The 25033-nt window shown below is 49.5% G+C and overlaps 1 protein-coding gene and 1 long non-coding RNA gene across 2 annotated transcripts in view; one reads left to right on the top strand and one right to left on the bottom strand.

Moving 5' to 3' along the window:
• Nucleotides 1-25033, top strand: part of LOC132380624 (uncharacterized) — a 39416-nt gene that overhangs the window by 11828 nt on the left and 2555 nt on the right. The gene's annotated exons all lie outside the window — the stretch shown is intronic.
• mon1ba (MON1 secretory trafficking family member Ba) overlaps nt 515-25033 on the bottom strand; it is a 38328-nt gene continuing 13809 nt past the window's right edge. The window contains 6 exon segments of the mRNA XM_059949559.1: nt 515-862; nt 865-942; nt 945-966; nt 1387-1534; nt 18997-19795; nt 21136-21432. Coding sequence (XP_059805542.1) covers nt 660-862; nt 865-942; nt 945-966; nt 1387-1534; nt 18997-19795; nt 21136-21432 — 1547 coding nt within the window. The 3' untranslated portion in view covers nt 515-659.

Below are 25033 nucleotides of genomic sequence, written 5' to 3'. Positions count from 1 at the left end.
TAGGACAGACCCCCATCCCCCCACAACCCTCAGCACTCCTACCCCACACTCCTGCAGGCCCAGCCCGAGGGCAAACCCCTCCTGGGTACAGAGAGGGAAGGGTGGGCTGGATGTGGCCGTCCTGTGCGTCCCCCCCACCCCCACACTCCAACACCAACCCCAACAGGGACAGGAAGGAGGAGGACATTGAGTCAGTCCTTCCCATTGTCTCTGCCAGCCCCTGTAGGGGAGAGGTGAGTTGGAGGAGGGAGGCGGGGAATAAAGGCACCAGACAGTCTTGTCCATTTCCCCCTCCAGCACATGGGGTGGGCAGAACCAGGCCGTCCGTGTGGGTCTACCTGCCGACTCGTGGGTGAGGAGTAGGCGAATCTGCAAGAGGGCATGCTATTGCCCCTTGGGAGAGTGGATGGGGGGGGACAACCAGGCTGTCCTCTGCACATGTTCCTCCCCTCCCACCACCCCAGTGAGGGAGCTGAGTCGAGGAGCAATGGAGTCGAGCTGTCCTGTGTCTCTCCCCGCTGGCTCCTGGCCAAGAGAGGGTAGTGCAGGGCAAGAGGGCACGAGGGGAGCCAGGTCGCCCCGTGGCTGAGTCAGCTAAGACGTTCTGATGGTGCCTCACCTCCAGGTAGTGGGTGAGGGAGCCAGGCAATCCTGAGTGTTCACGCCCCTCCGAGGGTGGGGAGAGGGGTGGAGCCAGCAGTCTCATGTGTTGAGGCAGGGCGAGGGGTATTTGACAGAACCAGATCATCCCACGTGTTCCTACAGCAGAGAGGGGAGGCCGTTGTTGGGGCTGAGCTGGCCCTGTGCCGGGGCGGGCCGGGCGAGGTGGAGTACCGAGGGGGAGCACAGAGGAAGAGGTTGGCCTCTCCTTCCGCAGCCAGCGCAGCAGCGAGGTCAGCAGCCCGATGGCCCCTCCCTTGGTCACCAGCGGGCTGAAGCAGCGTACAGCTCGAAGCGGGACGTCACCTGTAGAGAGACGGGCAGAGGGAGAGAGGTGGGGAACAAGAGGTGTGCGGGGGGGGAGAGAGAGAGAGAGCAAGCCAGTGTGGAGAGAGGGTGTGAAGAGAGAGAAGGTGGCAAGAGAGGTGAGAGAGAGGTAGGTGGAGAGAGGAGTGGAGAGAGAAAGAGAGGCAGGGATAAAGAGAAGGAGAGGGTGGGGGTAGGGGTGGAAAGTGGAGAGGAGAGTGTGAAGAGGGGGTGGTGAGAGTCGGGGGTGGAGAGAGGGAAATGGTGAAGTAAAAGGGAGAGACGGTGGAAAGAGAGAGGACAAAGATAGAGAGTAGGGAGAGGGAGAGTGGGGGAGACAGGAAGAAAGGTTTAGCACAGTATCCGGACAGAACCCCCACTCCCCTCCTACCCCACCTCCCGTTCCAGGTCACCACTCACCCAGGCCAGCAGTGTCTCCTTAGCAGCCACGTGGTAGACAAGCCTGAGGGGCCTCGAGGCACTGTGGACCCTCCCGTGTAGATACTGGTAGAGGTCGAAGAGCCGCTCCCTCTCCCCCTCTGTGTAGTAAGGGGCCTTCAGCTCGGGGCTGCTGGGGAGAGAAAGACCTAATGAATGAATACCACACAGGAATATCTGTACTCAGACAGGCGTGTCTCTCAATTGGTGTGTGTGCATCGGTGTGCATTTATTGGTGTGTCTGTCTCTCTGTTGGTGTGTGCGTGTCTCTCTCTGTCGACATTTGTGCATCTGAGTGTTTTTTTAGGTGTGTGTCTCTCTACCTCTCTCTCTGATGTGCGAGTCTCTTTCTGTTGATGTGTGTGTGTGTGTTTGCTTTATTTTCGAGGTACAGAAGGTGAAGGAGACCCTTCCTGCCTAGCAAGCCATGCCACCAGCAACCCAGCCCAATCGCAGGACAATTTACAATGACCTACTAACCAGTACACTTCTGGAGCATGTATATTTTGTGTGTACGTCTGGAAGGGGAGTGGGGGCTGCGTCGCAGTACCGTGCTAAACCTTTCTTCCCCTCTCTCCCAAGTCCATCTCTCTGTTTACGCGCTTACTTCTCTCTCTGTATCTGTGCCCACGTTTGTCGGTCTGCGCATGTGCTCACGAGTCAGTCTCGGTCTCCGTACGCGTGCGAGCCTCTCCATCCCTCCACGTACATAAGCGCATCTGCCTGTGCATGCACGTCTGTCCATCTGTGAACATGCACACGCAAGCGAGTCTGTCCTGTGCGTGCTCAAGTCTGCCTCCTTCTCGGTACGCGCGTGCTTGTCTCAACGAGCATACGCACACGGCTGTCCGTGACTGTGGGGTGTACAGTGCACCCCCACCCCCACCATCAAATCCATCCAAAACCTTCTGACAGGGAGAGGTATGGAGCAAGGGGTAAAACCAAATTTTGTGCAATGTCGAATTTAAACTGGTAATCAGGTTTACTATTGTCAGCAACACACACAAAATGCTGGAGGAGCTCAGCAGGTCAGGCAGCATCTACGGAGAAGAGGACAGTCGACAGCTTGGGCCGGGACCTTTCAGCGGGGCTGATAACATTTTGTTCCTTACACATTTGTTGCTTGTCTGTCTTTATATGTAGTTTTTCCCCAGTGATTCTATTGTCTGTATCTGCTGTGAACACCCGCAGGAAAATTAATCTCAATACATGACCAGATTTAGTTAAACCTATAAATATCTACGCAGCCAGTCATGTGGCAGCAACTCATTGTGTAAAAGCATGCCGACCTGGTCAGGAGGCTCCGTTGTTGTTCAGACCGAATGGGGGAAGGAATGTGATCTTGGTCAGTATCTCAGAACCTACTGATCCCTTGGGATTTTCACGCTCAGCAGTCCCTAGAGCCAGGGGTTCCCAACCGTTCTTTTCTGCCAAGGACCCCAACTGGGAACCTCAGGTTGAGAACCTCTGCTTTGGAGTTTAGAGATAGTACAAGAAACAAAAAAGTCCCGTGGGTGAAAACGCCTTGTTAATGAGAGAGGGCGACAGTAACTCAAACAAGCATGTGGTGTGGAAAAGAGCATCACATGTCGGACCTTAAACTGGATGGGCTACAGCAGCAGCAGACCACGAGCACACACTCAGTGACGACTTTATTAGGTACAGGAGATGAACCTGATCACAAACTAGAGAAAATCTGCAGATGCTGGAAGTCCGAGCAACGCACACAGAATGCTGGAGAGTTTCCGCCGCAGAGTTTCGGCCTGAAACGTCAGCTGTACTTCTTCCCCCCCCTCCCACCCCCCATAGATGCTGCCTGGCCTGCTGAGTTCCTCCAGCTTTTTGTGTGTTGCTCAAATTTGATAATAAAGTTACTTTGAACATGTACCTTAAAAACATTTTGCATTCCCGATCACGTCAGTGCATTAAGGTAAAACAATAACAGAATGCAGAATAGAGTGTCACAGTCACAGAGAGAGTGCAGTGCAGGTAAAGGTGAGAGGTCATAGTAAGGTAGATTGTGAAGCTGGATCCATCTAGGGGACCGTTCAATAGACAACAGTGGGGTAGGAGCTGCCCTTGAGCCTGGCGGTACAAGGCTGTGTAACTTCTGCCAAGAAAGTGCCGACACAGGCAGACAGGACAGTGAGGAAGGCATTTGGCACGCTGGCCTTCGTGGGTCGGGGCACAGAGTACCGGAGTTGGGACGTCCCGTTACGCCTGTACAAGACGTCAGTGAGGCCGCACTCGGAGTATTGTGAGCAGTTCTGGTCGCCCAGCTTTAGATAGGATGTCATTAAACTGGAGAGGGGGCGGGAAGAATTCACCGGGATGTTCCCAGGACTGGAGGGATCGAGTTATAAGGAGAGGCTGGACAGGCTGGGACTGTTTTCCCTGGAGCGAAGGAGGCTGAGGGGTGTACAAAACCGTGAGGGGCATAAATAGGTGGTTGTATATTTTTTCCCCCAGGGGGAGGGGAGTCTAAAACTAGAGGGTACAGGTTAAAGGTGAAAGGGGACCAGAAGGGCAATTGTTTCACCCAGAGAGTGGTCCGCATTTGGAATGAGCTGCCAGAGGAAGTGGTTGAGGCAAGTACATGAACAGCATTTAAAAGATGCCCGGACAGGTACATGGACAGGAAAAGTTTAGAGGGATACTAATTCCATATGGGACTAATTCAGGTGGCACTTTAGTCAGTACAGAGAGGCTGGGCCAAAGGGTCTGTTTCCTGCTCTGTGACTCTGATTGATGAGTGAAGTTCCCCTGTGGCCAATTAACCCAAACTTAGATCAGTGGCACATGGGAGGGAACCCAGACACCTGGGGAAAAAGCCAGAGGTCAGACAACACACACACACCAGTCGTTACCAAACCACAGTCTAAGGAGGCAGGGAGAAGGCGTCTCTTGTGAAAAGGACAGTGAGATTCCAGTCAGCTGTAAACAGACAAAAACAGCAAGTTCTGCCAGAGGCAGCAGCAGAACCCATGGATGTACCAGAGGTGGGGGGAATAAATAAATGAGGAAGCGACTGAACAGACTAACAAGAACTGCTTTGGGCATTTCTAGAACAAGTTGCCGAAGCCCCGCCTCTCATGCAGACCCAGGGGGAAGGCAGAGGAGGAAGTGGGTGGTGGGGCCACTGAACGAGGAAGGAATGAGGAATGAGGTTCCTCCATCAGGCTAACGTGAGGAGGTGGAGACAGAGGGTGAATCACATCATACTTCGCACCACCCAGCCTTGCCAACTACCCCGAGCGCAGCTGGTCTCCGACACTTCCCAACACTGACCTGAGACAACCTACTCCCTCCGACCCTCTCTCCGTCCCTTTGCCCCTCTCTTGCTCCCCCCCCATCTCACCGACCCCTCTCTCACTGCATGTCCCCCCCCCCCGCCACATCTCACCCACACTCTCCACATCCCCCCGGCCTCTCTCCCATGTAAAATATCCCTCACCTCCACAGATCCTCTCTGGTCAATCATTTCTTGAGCTCCCTGGGGTTCTTACGGGGTCTCCACACTCCAGTAGCCGAACAGACACACAGACATGGATGACAACACTTTCCCTGCTTCCCCTCACCCTCTCTTGACCTTTGCACAGCTTTCATCAGTATGTAAATCGTGTCATTTACATAGTTAAATCCAGTTCACTAGAGATTTTTATTTTGTTTATTGAGAAACAGCACAGATAGGCCTTTCCAACATTTCAATCTGCACCGCACAGCAACCCCCCCCCCCCCCCACCACCGCCCCGATTTAACCTCAGCCATGACAATTGTCATGACAACCCATGACAATTTACAATGACCAACACGCATGTCTTTGGAAACATGGAGAACGTACAGCACAATACAGGCCCTTCAGCCCACAAGCTGTGCTGAGCATGCCCTTACCTTAGAAATTACCTGGGCTTACCCATAGCCCTCTATTTTCCTAAGCCCTATGTACCTGTCCAGGAGTCTCTTAAAAGACTCTATCGTATCCGCCTCCACCACCGTTGCCGGTAGTCGATTCCACGCACTCACCACTCTCTGTAAAAAAACTTACCCCTGACATCTCTGTACCTACTTCCAAGCACTTTAAACCTGTGCCCTCTTGTGCTAGCCATTTCAGCCCTGGGAAAAAAGCCTCTGACTATCCAAACGATCAATACCTCTCGTTATCTTGTACATCTCATCCTCCATCACTCCAAGGAGAAAAGGCCAAGTTCACTCAACCTATTCTCATAAGGCATGCTCCCCAATCCAGGCAACATCCTTGTAAATCTTTCTATGGTTCCCATGTCCTTCTTATAGTGAGGGAGGAAACCCACACAGTGACAGGGAGAACGTACACACTCCTTACAGGAGGCGTTGAGAATCGAACCAGGGTCGCCTGTACTGTAAAGCGCACTGCTAACCACCACACTATCTTATGAGTGGTCAAACAAAAATGACTGCATGCCCAGTGGAGGAAAGATGTGTCTACGTCAGGGTGGCGAACCTTTTGCCAGAGCCCATGTCCAAATTGGCGACTATCCTCTTCAAGAGGTTTTCCTGCTTTTTCAAGGCGGCTGGGATTCTGTCCGAGCCCGTGATCTGCACGGTTCCCCTCAGGCAGTGTGTTTCTGACGGAGAAAGAAAGTGTGCCTGACATGCCGAAATGCTGGGTTAGGGACTGTAGTTTTTGATGGATTCTAGATCTAGGTCTCTATTGGGGCTTTTATATTGCTTGCATGGTGGGAAGCTGGGGGAGGGAGGGGGGGCTCGATGCTTCTGTTTGATGCAGGGGGGAGGCGTTGGGTTTAGCATTACTATCATTCATTCTTTGCGGTTTCCTGTTTCGTGGATTCTGTGAAGAGCACGAATTTCAGGTTGTACATTGTGCACATTTTCTGTCATTAAATTGAACCATTTGGAAAAAGTCCTCTCACATCCCATGGTCAATTTGAGCAGAGATTGCCATCGATTAACACAAAGGTAACAATAATAACAGACGCAAAGTACACTGCAGATGCTGGGGTCAAAGCCACCTGTACAACACGCTGGAGGAACTCGGCAGGTCGGGCAGCATCCGTGGAAACAAGCAGTTAACGTTTCAGGCCGAGTCCCTTCGTCAGGACTAATAACAGACATTTTTGTGGGGAAAAGGACGAGGCCTGATGGCTCTTTACATTTACTCATAGTTTTAAAAAAGGACAAAGCATAACACTATTAGCGCACTAGCAACATGGGTTCAATTCCGCCGCCGTCTGGGAGGGGCTTGAACCATGATCATCTGGGTTTCCTCCAGTAGCTCCAGTTTCCCCCCACAGTCCAAAGCTTGGAGAGACTGGCAGGCTGCCCTCGGCACACAGCACTCTACAGCACCGAACTGGCCCTTCAGCCCATAATGTTGCACTGACCTTATAACCCGTTATAAGACCATAAGACATTGGAGCAGAATTAGGCCATTCAAGTCTGCTCCATTTTCTTTTCAATCTCCTGGCTTCTCTCCATATCCCTCAATGCCCTGAAAAATCAAGGAACTATCAACGTCTGGCTTAAATTTAAACAACCTAGCTTCCACAGGCACCTGTGGCATCAAATTCTGCAGACTCACCACCCCCAGCTGTAAAGAAATTCCGCATCTCCATTCTAAATGGTCATCCCTCTATGCTGAGGCTGTGTCCTCTGCTCTTAGACTCCCCCCACCATAGAAACATCTTCTCCACATCCACTCTATCGAGGACTTCCGACATTCAGTAGGTTTCAGTGAGATCACACCCCCCCCCCCCGCCCCATTCTTCTGAATTCCAGTGAGTAGAGACCTGGAGCCATCAAACGCTCCTCGTATTACAAGCCTTTCAATCCGGGAATCACTTTCGTGCACCTCCTCTGAACCCTCTCCGATCCTTTCTTAGATACCGAGTCACAATACACCAAGTGAGGCCTCCCCGGTGTCTGATAATGCCTCAGCAGTACGTTCTTGCTAATATATTCTAGTCCTCTTGAAATGAATGCTAATATTCCACCCACCTTCCTCACCATCAACTCAACTCTTAAGATCAATCTAACCCTTCCCTTCAGAATCACTTCTTTGCCAGTATGCGAAACCGTACCAGAATTGATTGTGGTTCAGTGCCAACCATAAAATGATACAATATCATAACAGACCACACAATAGCAACTAACCATTCACAACACAATAGTGCAGTCAGCTGTGAGCAATCTAGAATTAGCAGAGCAGTCACATGCAAACATCAAAACATAACCCTTGTACATAATCTTCCATTTTTCTATCATCCATGTGCCTGTCAAAGTCTCTTAAATGTCCCTCATGTATCTGCCTCAGCCACCACCCCTGGAGTGCGTTCCATACATCCACCACTGTGCAAAAGAAAAAAAACTTGCCTTCAACTTTGCCCCCACCTCTGTACTTTCTTCCAATCACCTTAAAATTATGCCTCCTCCTATTAGCTATTTCATCCCTGAGTCTCTGGCGACTCACTCGTTCAATCTCGTACACCTCCACTGATCCCTCTAAGCTGCATGGTGCATGGCCACGCTGTGACTGAAATACTCCTACGCACATAGCCTCCATTGCCGCACAGCTGGGATTTTCTTTTATATCAAATCAAAAGCATGTGATTTTTCAATTTTCATTCTAAATATTCAGAGTATGCACATTACCAAAAAAAAATGTTTAAAGCGCACAGTTTTTAAGCCGGGTACACATTTTCTGCTCAAAGCAACGGTTGACCTGCGCAGCCATGAAGTCACCCCTCGCCCCAATGCCTTTGAACGGAAAATTCTACCAAAGGTAGTGGATTCAGCCCAGTACATCACAGGTAAAGTCCTCCCAATCTGAATCCCATACTGTAAAAGGACTAGATGGGATAGAGTTAAGTGTGTTCAGGGAAGTTTCCTTCATCAGTACAAAGAAGTCCCAACAAGAGAGCGTGTGATACTGGATCTGCTCTTAGGGAACAAGACAGGGCAGGTGACAGAAATTTGCGTAGGGGAACACTTTGCATCCAGTGACCAACAATGGCATTAGTTTCAAAGTAAGTATGCAAAAAGATAGGTCTGGCCCGTGCGTTTGAGAAACTAAATTGGAGAAGGGCCAATTGTGATAGTATCAGAAACTATCAGAAAAAGTGTGGATTGGGACAGGCTATTTTCTGGCAAAGGTGTATTTGTTAAGTGGGAAGCCTTCAAGAGTGAAATTCTGAGAGTACGAAGCTTGTATGTGCCTGTCAGAATAAAAGGTAAAGATAACAAGTGAAGGGAACCTTGGTTTTCAAGAGATATTGAGGCCCTGGTTAAGAGAAAAAAGGAAGAGGTAGATCAGGAGATCATTTCATCAAGCTCCTACACTTGGGTCCACCAGAAAAAGCAGGATCTCCCAGGTGGTCACCCATTTTAATTCCACTTCCCATATGTCAATCGCGAAAAGACCACACTCAGGTTGGAGGAGCAACACCTTATGTTCCATCTGGGTAGCCTCCAAGCTGATGGCGTGAACTTCTGGTAATGCCCCCCCCCCCCCCCACTTCGCCATTCCCCTCTCTCACTTCATCTCCTTACCTGCCCATCACTTCCTTCTGGTGCTCCTCCTCCCTCTTCTTTCTTCCATGGCCTTCTGTCCTGTCATACCAGATTCTCCCTCCTCCAGCTCTGTATCTCTTTCACCAATCAACTTCCCAGCTCTTTACTTCACCTCTCCCCCATCCCAGTTTCAACTATTTCTTCCTCCCCTCCCCTCATCTTCTAACTCTTGACTCATCCTTTTCTCTTCTCCAGTCCTGATGGAGGCTCTCAACCTGAAACATCGACTGCACGCTTTTCCACAGACGCTGCCTGGCTTGCCGGGTCCCCTCCAGCATTTTGTGTGTATCTTTAGGATTCCGAGCATCTGCAGAATTTCTCTTGTTTGGTATTGAGTACAGGAGATGGGGTATTATGTTGCAGTTGAATAAGACATGGGTTGAAGCCTAATTTTGAGTACCGTCTGCAGCTTTGGTTACCTACCTACAGGAAAGATGTAAATAAGATCGAAAGAGTACAGAGAAAGTTTACAAGGATGTTGCCGGGTCTGGAGGACCCGTTATAAGGAAAGATTGAATAGGTTAGAACATAGAAGATTAAGAGGAGATTTGATAACAAGTATTATGAGGGGTACAAAATAGTTAGGGTAAATGAAACAGGCTTTACCCTCTGAGGTTGGGTGGATTTACAATCAGAGGTGATAGGTTAAGGGTGAAGGGTAAAAAATTTTAGGGGAAAAACATTTTCACTTAGAGGGTTATGTGGGTGTGGAGCGAGCTGCAAGCGGAAGTGGTGCGTGCCGGCTCGATTTCAATGCTTAAGAATAGTATGGATAGGTGCATGGATGGTAGGGGGTTCAGAGGGCTATGGTTCTCGTGCAGGTCCATGGCGGTGGGCAATTCAAATGGTTTCAGCATGGACTATATGGGCCAAAGGGCCTGTTTCTGTGCTGTACATCTCTTGACCCTAAAACCACTGAGTGCACCTATGTGAAACGCTGTCGTAAAAACACAGCATCCATCATCAGAGATCCCCACCACACGCTCTCTTCCTGCTGCTGCCATCAGGTAGATTGTACAAGGGTCTCAGCATTCGCTCCACCAGGTTCAGGAACAGTTACAACCCCTCAACCATCAGGCTCTTGAACAGAAGGGGATAACCTGCCCATCCAATTAAGATGTGTCCCACAACCAATGATCTCAATTTTAAGGACTCTTTATATTCTTATCTCATGTTCTATTGCTATTTGTTTATATCTGCATTTGCACAGTTTGTTGTCTTCTGCACTTTCATTGATCCTGCTATAGTTACTGTTCTATAGATTTGCTGAGCATGCCCGCAGGGAAATGAATCTCAGCATTATAAAGAAAAGGCTTGCAAGAAAAAGTTTGTGAACCCTTTGCAATTACCTGGTTTTCTGCATTAATTAATATAAAACATGGTCTGATCATCACAATAATATACAAACACAATCTGCCTAAACTAATAACATGCAAACATTTATACTACTTCTCATCAATACTGAGTACACAATCTAAACAATTACAGTCTAGGTTCAAAAGCGTATGTGAACCTCTGGAGTAATGACCTCTATAAAAGTCATTTGGAGTTGGGTGTTCCAATCAATGAGTTGAGACTGGAGGTGTGGATTGTAGAGGTGCCCTGCCCTATAAAAACAGACACAAAGTCAGCTTACTCACAGAGCCTGCTCTTCTCAAGATAGATCTGTTTATGTGCACCATACCTCGATCAAAACAACTTTCAAAGTACCTTAGAATAAAAATCGTAGAGATGCACCAAGCTGGAAAAGGCTACGAAAGCATCTCTAAAGACTTGAGCGCTCATCAGTCCACAATCCACGGAGGAATTGTCTACAAATGGAGGAAATTCAGTACTCTCCCTAGGAGTGCGTCTCCTGCAAAGATCACACCAAGAGCACAATGTGCAATGCTGAAGGAGGTGACAAAGAACCCAAGGGTAACGGCAAAAGACCTGCAGAAATCTTTAGAACTTGCCAAAGTCTCTGTTCATATGTCTTTCTGTAAGAGAAACACTGAAGAAGAATGGTGTTCATGGAAGGAAACCACTGCTCTGCAAAAAAAAAATTGCTGCACATCTCAAGTTTGCAAAAAGACCACCTGCATGTCCCACAATGCTTTTGAGACAATGTTTTTTGGACAAATGAGACAAAAGTTGAACTTTTTAAATAAAAATGCACACTGCTATGTTTGGAGGGAAAAGGGCACCGCACACCAGCACCAGAACCTCGTCCCAACGGTGAAGCGTGGTGGAAGGAGCATCGTGGTCTGGGGCTGCTTTGCTGCCTCAGGGCCTGGACAGCTTGCAGTCGTCGAGGGAACAACGAATTCAAAATAGTTTCAAGACATTTCACAGGGGAGTGTCAGGGAAGTGGCCCGTCACCTGCAGTTTAATAGAAGTTGGACGACGCAACAAGACAATAATTCACAACACAAGACTATATCAATAACAGAAAGGCTTAAAAAGAAAATCTGTGTTTTGGAATGGCCAAGACAGAGTCCAGACCTTAACCGAGATGCTGTGGCATGTCTGAAGAGGGCTGTTCAGGCAAGGTATCCCGGAAATATTAATGAAGTAAAACAGGTTTTTTTTAAATGGAGGAATGCTCTAAAATTCCTCCTTGTGTTGTATGAGTCTGCTCAGCAACTACAGGAAAGGGTTGGTGGAGGTTATTGCTTCTAAAGGAGGTTCTACATACTTTTTCCAGCACCGACTGTGAATGATTAAACAACGTGCTCAATAAAGGCATGAAAAGTCCAATTGTTTGCGTGTTATTAGTCGAGGCAGCTTATGTTTGTCTATTATTGTGAAGGTCAGAACACACTTTATGAGTAATTAATGCACAAAACCAAGTAACTGCAAAGGGTTCACAAACTTTTTCATGCAACTGTATGTGCACTCTGAGGAAAATTTACTTTGAAACTTCGATCCTCCTTCACTCCTAGGAGAAAAGCCCCATCTCACTCAGCCTCTCCTCTCAAGCTAAATGAATCTGATCTCTAAATGTATAACAGAGCCTGATTAAAATAAATGAACTATTTTAGAAAGACAGTTCAAAAATTAAAAAAACAATTTCTAAGTAGTGTAATTATTGTAGGTTGTTACCATCCAAGTATTAACGTGTACACCGGGTCTGAAAGGATTTCCAAACTTAACATCCAACATCACGTATTCTTGCTGGGAAAACATCCCATCACTCTCATGTTGTAGAAGTGACTTATTAGGCAGTAACAACAATATGTTGCGTGTCAACAAAATTCTTGCGCATGCCACCTTGGGCACCAACCCTGGTCTAAGCAGTCCACTACCAAGCAAATTGGTCACATATTCCTCGATCTGGGACTGAGCATTTCGCTCTAAAATTCGATCCTCAACTTCCTGACCAACAGGCTGCGGCTAACAGTGGCCAAGAATGGCGACACCAACTGACCACAATCAGTAACGACAGACGGCGATGCCAACAGACCGCCATCAGTAACAACCATCAGACCGCGATTGGTAAGAATAGGCAGCAACGCCACAGTTATCCTCAGCAAGGTTTTGTCCCGTCCCGACCCCTCCTCTACTCCTTGCACACTTATGATTGCATAGCCAAATTCTGCCAAAACTTCAAGTTTGCAGACAACACCACTGCCTCCGCAGTGGGCCGCATCTCAAATAGCAATGAGAGATTACAGGAGGCAGATGGAGAGACTAGTGATGTGGGTTGTCATGATAACAAACTTTCCCTCAGTGTCAGCAAAACAAAAGAGCTGGTCAGTGCCCTTTGGAAGGAGCGTTTGCGGGGGGAGTGCTGGAGCACATGCTCCTGTCTACATCAGTGATGCTGAGCTGAAGAGGACTGACTGCTTCGTCCCTTGGTGTCAGCATCACCAGTAGCCTGTCCCGATCCAGCCACATACAGGTCATGGCCAAGAATGCTCACCAACTCCTCTACTTCTTCAGGAGGCTAAAGAAAAAAGTTCAACACGTCCCCGTCGATCCGCACCAATATTTTATCGATGCGCCATAGAAAGCATCCAATCCGGATGGATTACGGCTCGGTTTGGCAATGGCTCTGCCCACGACTGCAAGAAATTCTAGAGTTGTGGACACAGCTCAGCACATCACGGAAACCAGCCTTCTCTCTACGGATCAGGCTACAAATCCCGCTGCCTCGGTAAAGACCCTACCCACACCGGATATTCTCTCTTCTCCCCTCTCCCATTGGGCAGAAGATACAAAAGCCCGAAAGCACCCACCACCAGGCTCAGGGACAGCTTCTACCCCAGAGACTGGAACCGCGCAAGGTATCTCTGATACCGGGATGGGAACCATGCACGGTAATCCCGATGCACAAATGGGAAGCGTGCACAGTACTCCCCTTGCGGGTACGGGTACAGGAGTGAGCTGTGTAAAACTTTGGCATGGCCGCACTCAGTTCTGGTCACCCCTTAACGGGAAGGGTGTGGGGGCTCTGGAGAGGGGATGCAGAAGAAGTTTGCCAGGATGCTCCCTGGATTAGAGCTACTGGGAGAGGTCGGACAAACTTGGGCTGGTTTCTTTGGAGCAGCAAAAGATGAGGGGAAACGTGATGGAAATTCATAAGATTAGGAGAGGCACACGCACAGCAGAAAACAGACAGCCAGTACCTTTTCTCCAGGATATCACTTAATGTGAGAGGGGCAAGTTCAAAGGAGATGTGTGGAGCAAGTCTCTTTACAGAGAGTGGCGGGTACACGGAACGTGATGCCGGGGTGCTGGTGGAGGCAGATACAATAGAGACATTTAAGAGCCTCTTAAGCCAGAAATTGAAATGGATCCTCCAGACTCTTCCTGACAAATGGTCTTGGCCAGAAACCGTGTATTCCCCTCCTAGATGCTGCCTGACCTGCTGAGTTTCTCTGGCATTTAAGATCAATTGACCATAAGACACAGGAGCAGAATTAGGCCATTTGGCCCATCGAGTCTGCTCCACTATTCTATCGCAGCTAATTTATTACCGTCAGGAAGGAGGTACAGGGGACTGAAGGCACACACTCAACGATTCAGGAACAGCTTCTTCCCCTCTGCCGTCTGATTCCTGAGTGGACATTGAACCCATCAACCCTACCCCTACTCTTTTCCCTTTTTTCACATTATTTATTCAACTTTTCTAATATACATATACTAGACAACTGGGTGACCCGTTGGGGCACCCTTTGAGAGAAAGGTAGTCTGATGTGATGTGACGTGCTTTGGAAATTAAAGGAGAAAAACTCAGTTTATTAAAGAATAAAGACGCATAGCAAGGCAAATACAGCTCCTCCTCGTTTAACGACGGACACTTTTGATGACAACGTTTCTGGTTGATCTGCCACCCTTCAAGAATAGTCTAACGCATTCATTTCTTTTTCCCTGGCTTAAAGCCACATACAGCTGACCATGCTTGAATACCGGTTTCTTCAGATGAACCGACACATTCTCCATGGTTTGGCCTTGCGCCTTGTGTATAGTCATAGCAAAGCATGACTGTATCGGGAACTGGCTCTGCCGAAGAGGGACATCTTCCCCTTCTGATAAACTGAGAGTAATTCTTGGGATCATGACAATGTCATTATTGAACACACCACTGTTTATCTTTGCTACGATGAGATTGTGGTGCAGTTCTTCCACCATCGTTTGCGTTCCATTGCAAAGCCTTGGTGGATCCAAGTTCCTCATTGAAATAATGGAAGATCCCCTCTTCAATTCCAGATTATGTGGTGGCAGTCCAGAGAGCTCGACCGAATCCTGTTGGAAAATGAGTGGTGTTAGCTCCTTCACTTATGGCATTGAAGGAACAGTATTCTTTCATGATTCCAAGGAAGCATCTAACGCGTGTGAAGTTTATTTTTTGCATCATTTCATTGAGAGGAACCAAGATAGAATTCCTCGAGAACAGTTCTGCAGGATTGTCGAATGTCAGGTAGATGAAATCAATGCATTTTTCCATAGTTTTTGCTAGCAGAATCATATCTTCAGGTAATTCAATTTCATCATTTTCATTTTTCTCAATCTTGTCTTCTCCGACATCCAATAAGAACTCAGAATATCATCCTTCTCCCTCACTCAGTCACATGTTTCTCTTCAATTGAAACTTGATGTAGCTTCTCCGTAAGTAGGATTTTTTTTATGCGTGAATTCTCCACGTCAGCATCATTTTCACGTTTCACAACTGATAGAAGCTGATGGAAATCGCCACAGCAAATGGTTAAAGTACCCCCGAAGGCCTCATTCTTGCCGCATACATCACGAAGATTCCAGTCCATGGCTTCGAAGCTCTCCCGCCTGGTCATGGGGCACTCATCCCCGACAATAAGCCTCGCATTTTGGAGTAAATTTGCAGGACTGGTGTTTTTAATCAATGTTACAAAGGGCATCTTCATTGACTTTGAGGGGTATTTTGAATCTTGAATTCGCTGCCCTACCACCAGGCAGCAATGTTGCTGCAATACCTGATGATGCTACAGCAATAGTAACACCTCCATCTCCCCTAACTTCAGCGAGGATCAAGTTGATGATAAATGTCCTGCCCGTTCCTCTTGGTGCATCAATGAAAATCATTGAAGAGAGATTCCTTTCCAAGCGGTCGCACACATATTCATATACTTCCCTTTGCTCATTATTCAATAGGGGCTTCTTCTGTGAAACAAATTCCGACTGTTTGTCTCTGCTGCATTGCAGTTCACGCAATAATTCCAGATTGCCAGCACTTTGAGTAATTGTACCGTTTTTTGGTGTTGGCAAATTATACTCTTCAAGTGTTTTGCCCAAGTTCTCAAGTTTCTCTTGGAAATACAGAAGAGCTTGTCCATGATGCCTCTTATCGATCATATCAGGATCATTGATAGTTCTCCTCTCCATTTGTAAGAAATCTTCAGACATTGCATTCTTGAACTGGTTCCTTAATTGCTGTGGATTGTTGATTTCAGTGTTTGTCAGCAAGACAACAAACAAATCTCTCATTGCTCTGGCCATTCGTGTTCTCTCAGCTTCTTCCATAGTTTACTGCCAATGATTGTCAGTTTGCAACAATCCTCTCTCTCTGCAGACATCCTTAAATGATGGAAGGATATCTCCATCACGCGTTTTCAATGATTCGAAAGATACTGATCCCTTTATGTGATGAAGTTGTCTCAAATAGTAGAGGTCACCACTTGGTGGAGAAACAGTATACACTCGACACAGAATGTTTGCTTCAAAAATCCCGGAGTACTCCTCCACTCTTTTCCCCATTCTCCTCCTTTCCCATCTCTTATTAGTCCAAGTGTAGAATCTGGCAATCTCCGCATGGTACAGGGTTCTTGCAAATGGATCACAAGTGCAAAGATCCATGAATTCCGTTAAGGTGGTTCTTGCCATATCATTATTCAGTTGCACAGCAGCATTATCTCGAAAGAATACTTGATGCTGTTGAGGAAGGTGCACTTGAAAGCGAGCGATGGCTGGTTACCTCTCATGAATTGGAAATCCAAGTATCGATCCGACAGCTTCAGAGAGCCCGATGTATCTGCCTGTCAAATACTGTGTGATTTCGTCTTCTCTATTCACTGCAAAACTTGCCCGATCATTCAAACCGGCTCTGTGAGCATCGTGAGGCGCTGCTGAGGCTGGCAGTGCGCATACGTCTTGGTGTCGATTTCCGTGATGGCGGATCGGCTCTCGGGTGAATACGGCACAGTTGATTTTGGCGAATGAACAATTTTATACAAATATATAACCCTGAATTTTGCTTGCATTCAGTAAGTTAGCGCATTTTAAATTGATTCAGCCAAAACTAGTGCCGCTGTAATGCACCATTTGCGCTAATTGGAGGTCACAGACAAACAGACAGAGCATGAGAGTTTTAGTATATAGATACACTTCTACTGTAATGTACAGTTTTTTAATGTATTGCTGGCGTATAACAACAAATTTATGACATATGCCAGTGATACTTAACCTGATTCTGATTATCCCACTCAACCCCAATCTCCTGCCTTCCCCCTGCAACCTTTGACAACCTTACTAACCAAGAACCTATCAACTTCCTCTTTAAACATACTCAACTACTTTGCCTCCACAGATTCACCACCTTGATAAAGAAATTCCTCCTCATCTCTGTTCTAAAGGGACATCCTTCTATTCTGAGGCTGTGCCCTCTGGTCCCAGACTCCCCCCACCACAGGAAACATCCTCTCCATGTTCTCATTCAAAAGGTTTCAATCAGACCCCACACTCATTCTCCTGAAATCCAGTGAGTTCAGGCCGAGAGCCATCAGAGTTCCTCATAAGTTAACCCTTTCGTTCCTGGGATCATGCTCACCAATCTCCTCTGGATGCTCTCCAAAGCCAGCACATCCTTTCCTCCACAAGGGGCCCAAAACTGCTCACAGTCCTCCAAGTGCGATCCGACCAATGCCTCACTAAGCTCCAGCACTACATCCTTGCTTTTATATTCCAGTTCTCTCAAAGTGAAAGCTAACATCGCATTTGACTTCCTTACCACAGACTCATCTTGCAAGCTAACCTTTGGCGAGTTCTGCACGAAGACTCCCAAGTTCCTTTCTACCTCTGATCTCTGGATTCACTCTCGGTTTAGATCAGGGGCTCCCAACCCTGTTCTATACTTACTGCTGGCAGCAATGAAGGTCCTCCAACTCTAGTGGTGTTCAGAGCTTCCCTCATCGTGTCAGTAACTTCCTCTTGGTTTTCCACCGTCAGTTATGCAAATCCCAGGAGGGACTCAAGAAAACCACGTCACTCAAGTGTAGAAGGGGTCCTCATTGCTGCTTCCGTAATCATACTGTTTTACCAGTCAGAGCTGGAGCTGAGCTGGCCCATGACCACAGTCTGCCCTTTACCCTTTGGCCCTACCAGGAGCCAAAGTACGAGGCCCCGACTCCAGCCAACAGAGCTCTCCAGGCCATTGAGGCACACAAGCCTCCAAACCACGATGAGGTTGTGATCTTCTTGGAGGGCCATGGACCAGTACCATGAAGCGAAGGGTCCGTGGATCCCGGGTTAGGAATCCCTGGTTTAAAAGATAATTTTAATTCTTCCTACGTCAGTGCATGGACTGTACACTCTCCTAATACTGTACTCCACCTGGCAATTGGTTGCCCACTCTCCCAACCCATCCAGGTCCTCCTCAACTGACAAAAGCACTGTGCTGTACAAAGCCGCCTGCGGAGACTGCAACAAGAGCTACATCGGCCAGGCACGATCCACCATCGCTCATCTCGGCACATGGTGACCAAGGAGGACTCCTCTTTAACTGGGACACCGCGGAGGTCCTGGCGCGGGCAAACACCAAGCAGGCACAAGAACTTTGAGAAGCGTGGTTCCCCTCGGATAGCTCTGTGAGCAAACATGTCGAAATAGACGCCATCTACCAAACCCCTGAGAGCCAATAGAATTCAAAGGTCAACTGAAGGAGTAGCCAATCAGGACCGAGGCAAGCGAGGCTATAGAAACATGAGCAGTGCCAGAGAGAAAGACCAGCAGTTGGATGTGCACTGAATGGAGGGGGATATGGACCAGTTGCATCATCATCCACACTTCCTCATCCTCTCCCCACCTCCTCCTTCCCTCACTACCCCATTTCCCTACAGCGCACCCCCAGGTCCTTACCTGGCATACTGGGTGAGCTGCCGGTGGTTCTCACCTCCTCCTTCCCTCACTACCCCATTTCCCTACAGCGCACCCCCAGGCCCTTACCTGGCATACTGGGTGAGCTGCCGGTGGTTCTCACCTCCTCCTTCCCTCACTACCCCATTTCCCTACAGCGCACCCCCAGGCCCTTACCTGGCATACTGGGTGAGCTGCCGGTGGTTCTCACCTCCTCCTTCCCTCACTACCCCATTTCCCTACAGCGCACCCCCAGGTCCTTACCTGGCATACTGGGTGAGCTGCCGATGGTTCTCACCTCCTCCTTCCCTCACTACCCCATTTCCCTACAGCGCACCCCCAGGCCCTTACCTGGCATACTGGGTGAGCTGCCGATGGTTCTCACCTCCTCCTTCCCTCACTACCCCATTTCCCTACAGCGCACCCCCAGGCCCTTACCTGGCATACTGGGTGAGCTGCCGGTGGTTCTCGGGGACGTCCAGGGGCTTGTACATGAAGTGCCAGAGGTCAGCGATCCCAGGCGGGGACACGCCCCCGCCTCCCCCCAGGGCCTCGCCGATGGCCCGCAGCAGACCCTGGGCCCGCAAGCCTTCCTCGATGCGGCGCTTGCAGGCAGCGGCGGAGTAGAAGGCATCGCGGTCCGTGGAGAGGAGCAGGAGGCAGAGGCGGCAGGCGGGCGGGTCCAGGTACGAGACGTAGGCGTAGAGGTAACCGTCCGGGCAGAGGCGGGGCAGGCAGATGGGCGCCCACACCTCGCCCGCCTGGAAGGAGCCAGAGGCGGCCAGCAGGTTGAAGAGCAGCTGCAGGTCGGCCGGGTCCAACCGGGCCTCCTCGATCACCGCCCTCTCCTGCACGATGGTGACCAGGCTGCCACCCGCCACCAGGATGGAGAAGACCAGGTTGGGGGCAGCGGCCCGCCGCAGGAGCTGCCCGGCGGCCTCGCGCAGGGGCGCGGCCAGGGGCAGGCAGCGGACGGCGCCCAGCAGCGGGCCCGGCTCCCGCTCCAGCCTCCGCAGCAGGCCGTCCAGGATCTTCTCGGAGCCGGCGAGCAGGCGGCGCAGGTCGAAGCTCTGCTTGCGGCGGAAGACGCGGGTGAGCGTGGCCCGGGTCAGCATGCTGAGGATCTGCTGGTAGACGTAGAGCAGCTCCCGCCGCAGCTGGCGCTCCGACTGGCGGCCCCGCGACACGCACACCAGCACCAGCGGCCCCTCCTGGCTGAACACCACCTGGTAGTCATCTGGCAGGTCAGGGTGGGGGGAGGAGGGATGGGAAAGAAAGGGTGAAGAGGTGTGGGAGGGGGAGGCAAGGGAGAGGGTGGTGGGGAGAAAGTTGGGGTGAAGGAGGAGGATGGGATAGGAAGAAATTAGATCTCAGCCTGTAACCCACTCTTGGAGATCTGTTATTCTATATAAACCATCCCCCAAGCCCCTAGATTAGATCCCAGTCTGCAACCCATACCCAGGGCTCAGTTATTCTATATATAAATGCACAAACTCCAGGATCAGATGCCAGTCTGAAGCCATTTCCAGGGATCTGTTACTCTCTTTACACCAAGTGCTCACCTGCTTGTCAATGCAAGTATCTAATCAGCCAATCACGTGGCAGCAACTCGGTGCATAAAAGCATGCAGACAAGGTCAAGAGGCTCAGTTGTTCAGATCAAACATCAGAACGGGGGAAGAAATGTGACCTAAGTGACTTTGACCGTGCAATTATTGTTGCTGACATGGGGAGGGGGGGTTCACATATCTCAGAAAGTGCTGGGATTTTTGTAAACAGTCTAGAGTTTCCAGAGAATGAAGTGCAAGAAAGAACAGACTTCTGTCGGCTAAAACACCTTGTCGATGAGGGAGGTCAGAGGAGAATGGCCCGACTGGTTCGTGCTGACAGGAAGGCGACAGTAACTCAAATCTCTGAACGCACAGCAGGTTGAACATTAGTGACTGGCCTACAGCATCAGATGACCGTACCAGGTTCCACTATACAGGTGGCCCCCCGATTTTCGAACGTTCGCTTTACGACAGCTTGCTGTTACAAAAGACCTACATTAGTACCTGTTTTCGCTAACCAAAGAGGATTTTTACTTTTCCGGTAAAAAGATGCCCACTTTACATGTGGCTACCACGACCGTGAAGCCTTGTGCGGGCAGTTGTTTGCGCATGCGTGTACGTGCCGATTTTTTTTCTCCAAATCGATTTTGGCTCGCTGGCTTCCCAATTGTGATACGTGAAACTACACCGTACATACAATGTTTCTACTTTATATAGGCTGTATATTTATCATATCATTCCTGCTTTTACTATATATCAGTGTTATTTTAGCATTCATGTGTTATTTGGTATGATTTGGTAGGTTATCTTTTGGGTCTGGGAACGCTCAAAAATTTTTCCCATATAAATTAATGGCAATTGCTTCTTCGCTTTAAGACATTTCATTTTACGAAAGGTTTCATAGGATCACTCTACTCTTGGATAGCGGGGGGAACCCGTATAATAGGCTACCGAATCTATTAACTCCCCAAATGCCTGGATCAGAGTCCCACCCGTGACCTCTCCCCTCCCCTCAAGGGCGCTCCTACCTGCCTGGATGGAGCGGATCAGGTTATCCCCAGCCTGCACGAAAGAGACGAGGGCCATCATCACGCCCATGGTGGAGGAGAGGGCTTCCTCGTTGCCGTAGCGGGAGTAGATAGGCTTGCCCGCCTCGCTCAGGACGAAGACGTGCTTGCGGTGGGCGCGCCAGGCGTCCGCCGTGATGTCCTCATCCCTCTTGGGAGGGGCGTGTGCGTCCGAGGGCTCCCTCTCCCCCGCCAGCAGCTCGGAGAGTGCCTCCGCCTCCTCGTCCTCGCCGGCTGGCGGGCTGAGGGGGGCAGCGTCTGCAGAGGGAAGGAGATGCACGTCAGTGCCTGTCCAGTAAAATGGAATTTCTCCGACAACATCCCCAACAACGTCCTGTTCACGCGTCTGTCCAACAGCCTCTGAAACACCTCCATTGTATGTGTCCACCACCTCTGACAACACCCTCCAGCCACTCACCACTCTCTGTGCAACAAAGCCTGCCCTGCACATCTCCCTTAAACCCCTCCCCCCCAAATGCATGCTCTCTAGCAGTCGAAGTTGCAAGTTCCCGAGTACCCTGGGAAAAGGTACTGCCTGTCTACACTACTTACACCTCTCATCAATTTTTCAAACTTCTATCCTGCCTCCTCTCACCCTCCACCTACCTCATAGCTCCCACACCCCACACTTCCCGTTTCCCAAGATCCACAACCCTGCCTGTCCAGGTAGACCCATTGTCTCAGCTTGCTCCTGCCCGACTGAACTCATTTCTGCATACCTGGGCACTGTTTTATCCCCCCTTGTTCAATCCCTTCCCTCCTATCTTCGTGACACTTTCATGCTTTGAATTTTTTCAATGACTTCAAGTTCCCTGACCCCCCCATTGTCTTATTTTCACCATATACCTCCATCCCCCACCAGGAAGGTCTCAAAGCTCTCCGTTTCTTTTTGGATTCCAGACCCAACCAGATCCCCCCTAGCACCACTCTCCTCCATCTAGCAGAATTGGTCCATACTCTCAATAATTTCTCCTTTGCCTCCTCTCACTTCCTTTAAACTGAAGGTGTAGCCATGGGCACCCGCATGGGTCCCAGCTATACCTGCCTTTTTGTTGGCTTTGTTCAACAGTCCATGTTCCAGGCCTACTTTTCCTTCACTACATCGACGACTGTACTGGCCCATGCTGAGCTCATTGACTTCATCAACATTGCCTTCATCAACATTGCCTCCAACTTCCACCCTACCCTCAAATTTACCTGGTCCATTTCTGACACCTCCCTCCCTTTCCTTGATCTCTCTGTCTCTATCTCGGGAGACAGCTTATCTACTGATATCTACTATAAGCCCCGGGACTCTCACAGCTACCTGGACTATTCCTCTTCCCACCCTGTTACTTATCAAAATGCCACCCCCTTCTCTCAATTCCTCCGTCTCTGCCACATCTGCTCTCAGAACGAGACTTTTCATTCCAGGATGAAGGAGATGTCTTCCTTTTTCAAAGGAAGGGGCTTCCCTTCCTCCACCATCAACTCTGCTCTCAAACGCAGAGTTCTCTCAATCTCAATCTCTCCCTTTTCACGCAATCTGCTCTCACTAGGGATAGGGTTCCTCTTGTCCTCACCTATCACCTCACCAGCCTCCATGTCCAACATATTCTCTGTAACTTCCGCCATCTCCAATGGGGTCCCACCACCAAGCACATCTTTCCCTCCCCCCCCCAACTTTCTGCTTTCCGCAGGGAACGCTCCCTACATGACTCCCTTGTCCATTCGTCCCCCCCATCCCATCCCACCGATCTCCCTCCTGGCACTTATTATTGTAAGCAGAACAAGTACTACACCTGCCCTTACACTTCCTCCCTCATCGCCATTCAGGGCCCCAGACAGTCCTTCCAGGTGAGGCGACTCTTCACCTGTGAGTCGGCTGGTGTGGTATACTGTGTCCAGTGCTCTCAGTGAGGCCTTTTATATATTGGTGAGACCCGACGCAGACTGGCAGACTGTTTCGCTGAACACCAATGCTTGGTCCGCCAGAGAAAGCAGGATCTCCCAGTGGCCACACATTTTAATTCCACGTCCCATTCCCATATGTCAATCCATGGCCTCCTCTACTGTCAAGAGTAGGCCACTCTCAGATTGGAGGAACAACACCTTATATTCCGTCTGGGCAGCCTCCAACCTGTTGGCATGAACATGGACTTCTCTAACTTCCGTTAATGCCCCTCCTCCCCTTAATTTTTTTTTTAATCCCTAATTTTAATTTAAATTTTTTCTCTCTCTCTTTCCCTCTCACAATAACTCCTTGCCTGTTCTCCATCTTCCTCTGGTGCTCCCCTCCCTCTTTCTTTCTTCCAAGGCTTTCCGCCCTATGATACTCCCCCTTTCTCCAGCCTTGAATCCCTTTTGCCAATCAACTTCCCAGCTCTTAGCTTCATCCCTCATCCTCCGGTCTTCACCTATCATTTCAGGTCTCCCCCTCCTCCATCCACTTTCAAATCTCTTACTATCTCTTTTTTTCCCATTAGTCCTGACGAAGGGTCTTGGCCCGAAACGTCGACAGTGCTCCTTCCTATAGATGCTGCCTGGCCTGCAGCGCTCCACCAGCATTCGTGTTGCTTGAACTTCTAGCATCTGCAGATTTCTTCGTTTCTGCATTTTTAAATTCACTACAGTGTGGCCACTTTGCACTAACGTGGACTTCCTTTTCGGTCCAATTGTGTTTTATTTTAATACATATTGTGCATAGTTTTCTCATCTACTTCTGTGAATGCTGCTTATGAAGTATCTGTATGGGCTGATGAATGGCTGAGGCAGGGAGGGGGCTGACTAATGCCTGGACAAAGGTAGCATGGACGAGTTGGGCTGAAGGGCCTGTTTTTCATGCAGGATGACTCTACCACAAGTGCTGGGACAGGGGGTGAGTGCAGGTGTGTGGCTGGGCGTCACGGGGCCTGCCTCCCCACTGGGGAGATCTCTGAGCAGAGGTTCAGTGTCACGGTTCAGGAGGAGACCAGACCACCCACCCACCCACCCTCCCCCCATCAGATAAGAAGGGCCAGAGATAAGAACCTGCAGCCCCACAGGCTGGCTGCCAAGACACGCACAGAGAGAGTGAGGGTACCCTGTTCTGGAAACTCCGCAGTGAGGACAGATTCTCAGTTGGGACATTTGGGGTGTGTGGAGTGCTTCTGGGTGGCAAGTTGGAGATACCTTCCCTCCGCCAGCCTGCAGGTCACCCTGGGGCAAGGTGAGGCAGCACCTGATCTGTCATGTGAAGCCAAGGGAACAGGTGGTGGACGGTCATATGAGCAGCCAGTGAGTATCACAAGCAAAGTGCTGGTGGAACACAGCAGGCCAGGCAGCATCTATAGGAAGGAGCACTGTCGACGCTTCAGGCCGAGACCCTTTGTCAGGACTAACTGAAAGGAAAGATAGTAAGAGATTTGAAAGTAGGAGGGGGAGGGGAAAATGCGAAATGATAGGAGAAGACCAGAGGGGGTGGGGTGAAGCCTCCAACTCTGTACCATGATTCTTTCCCTTCTCCAGCTCTGTATCCCTTTCCAGCTCTCAGCTTCACCCCAACCCCTCCAATCTTCTATCATTTCACATTTCCCCCTCCCCCTCCTACTTTCAAATCTCTTACTATCTTTCCTTTCAGTTAGTCCTGACGAAGGGTCTCGGTCCAAAATGTCGACAGTGCTTCTTCCTATAGGTGCTGCCTGGCCTGCTGCATTCCACCAAAATTTTGTGTGTGTTACTTGAATTTCCAGCATCTGCAGATTTCCTCGTGTTGACAGTACTCCAATTGCAGCCTCACCGATATCTCATACAGTGGTAACATAATGTCCCAGTTCCTGCGCTAAGTGGCCTGACCAATGAGGCCCAGCGTAACAACCGCCTTTTTCATCGGCCTGCCTAC

This window comes from Hypanus sabinus, chromosome 24 (genome assembly GCF_030144855.1).
Source record: "Hypanus sabinus isolate sHypSab1 chromosome 24, sHypSab1.hap1, whole genome shotgun sequence".
Taxonomy (NCBI): Eukaryota; Metazoa; Chordata; class Chondrichthyes; order Myliobatiformes; family Dasyatidae; genus Hypanus; species Hypanus sabinus.
Note: the sequence above shows the minus strand (reverse complement) of the source record. Positions and strands in the feature narration are given on the sequence as shown.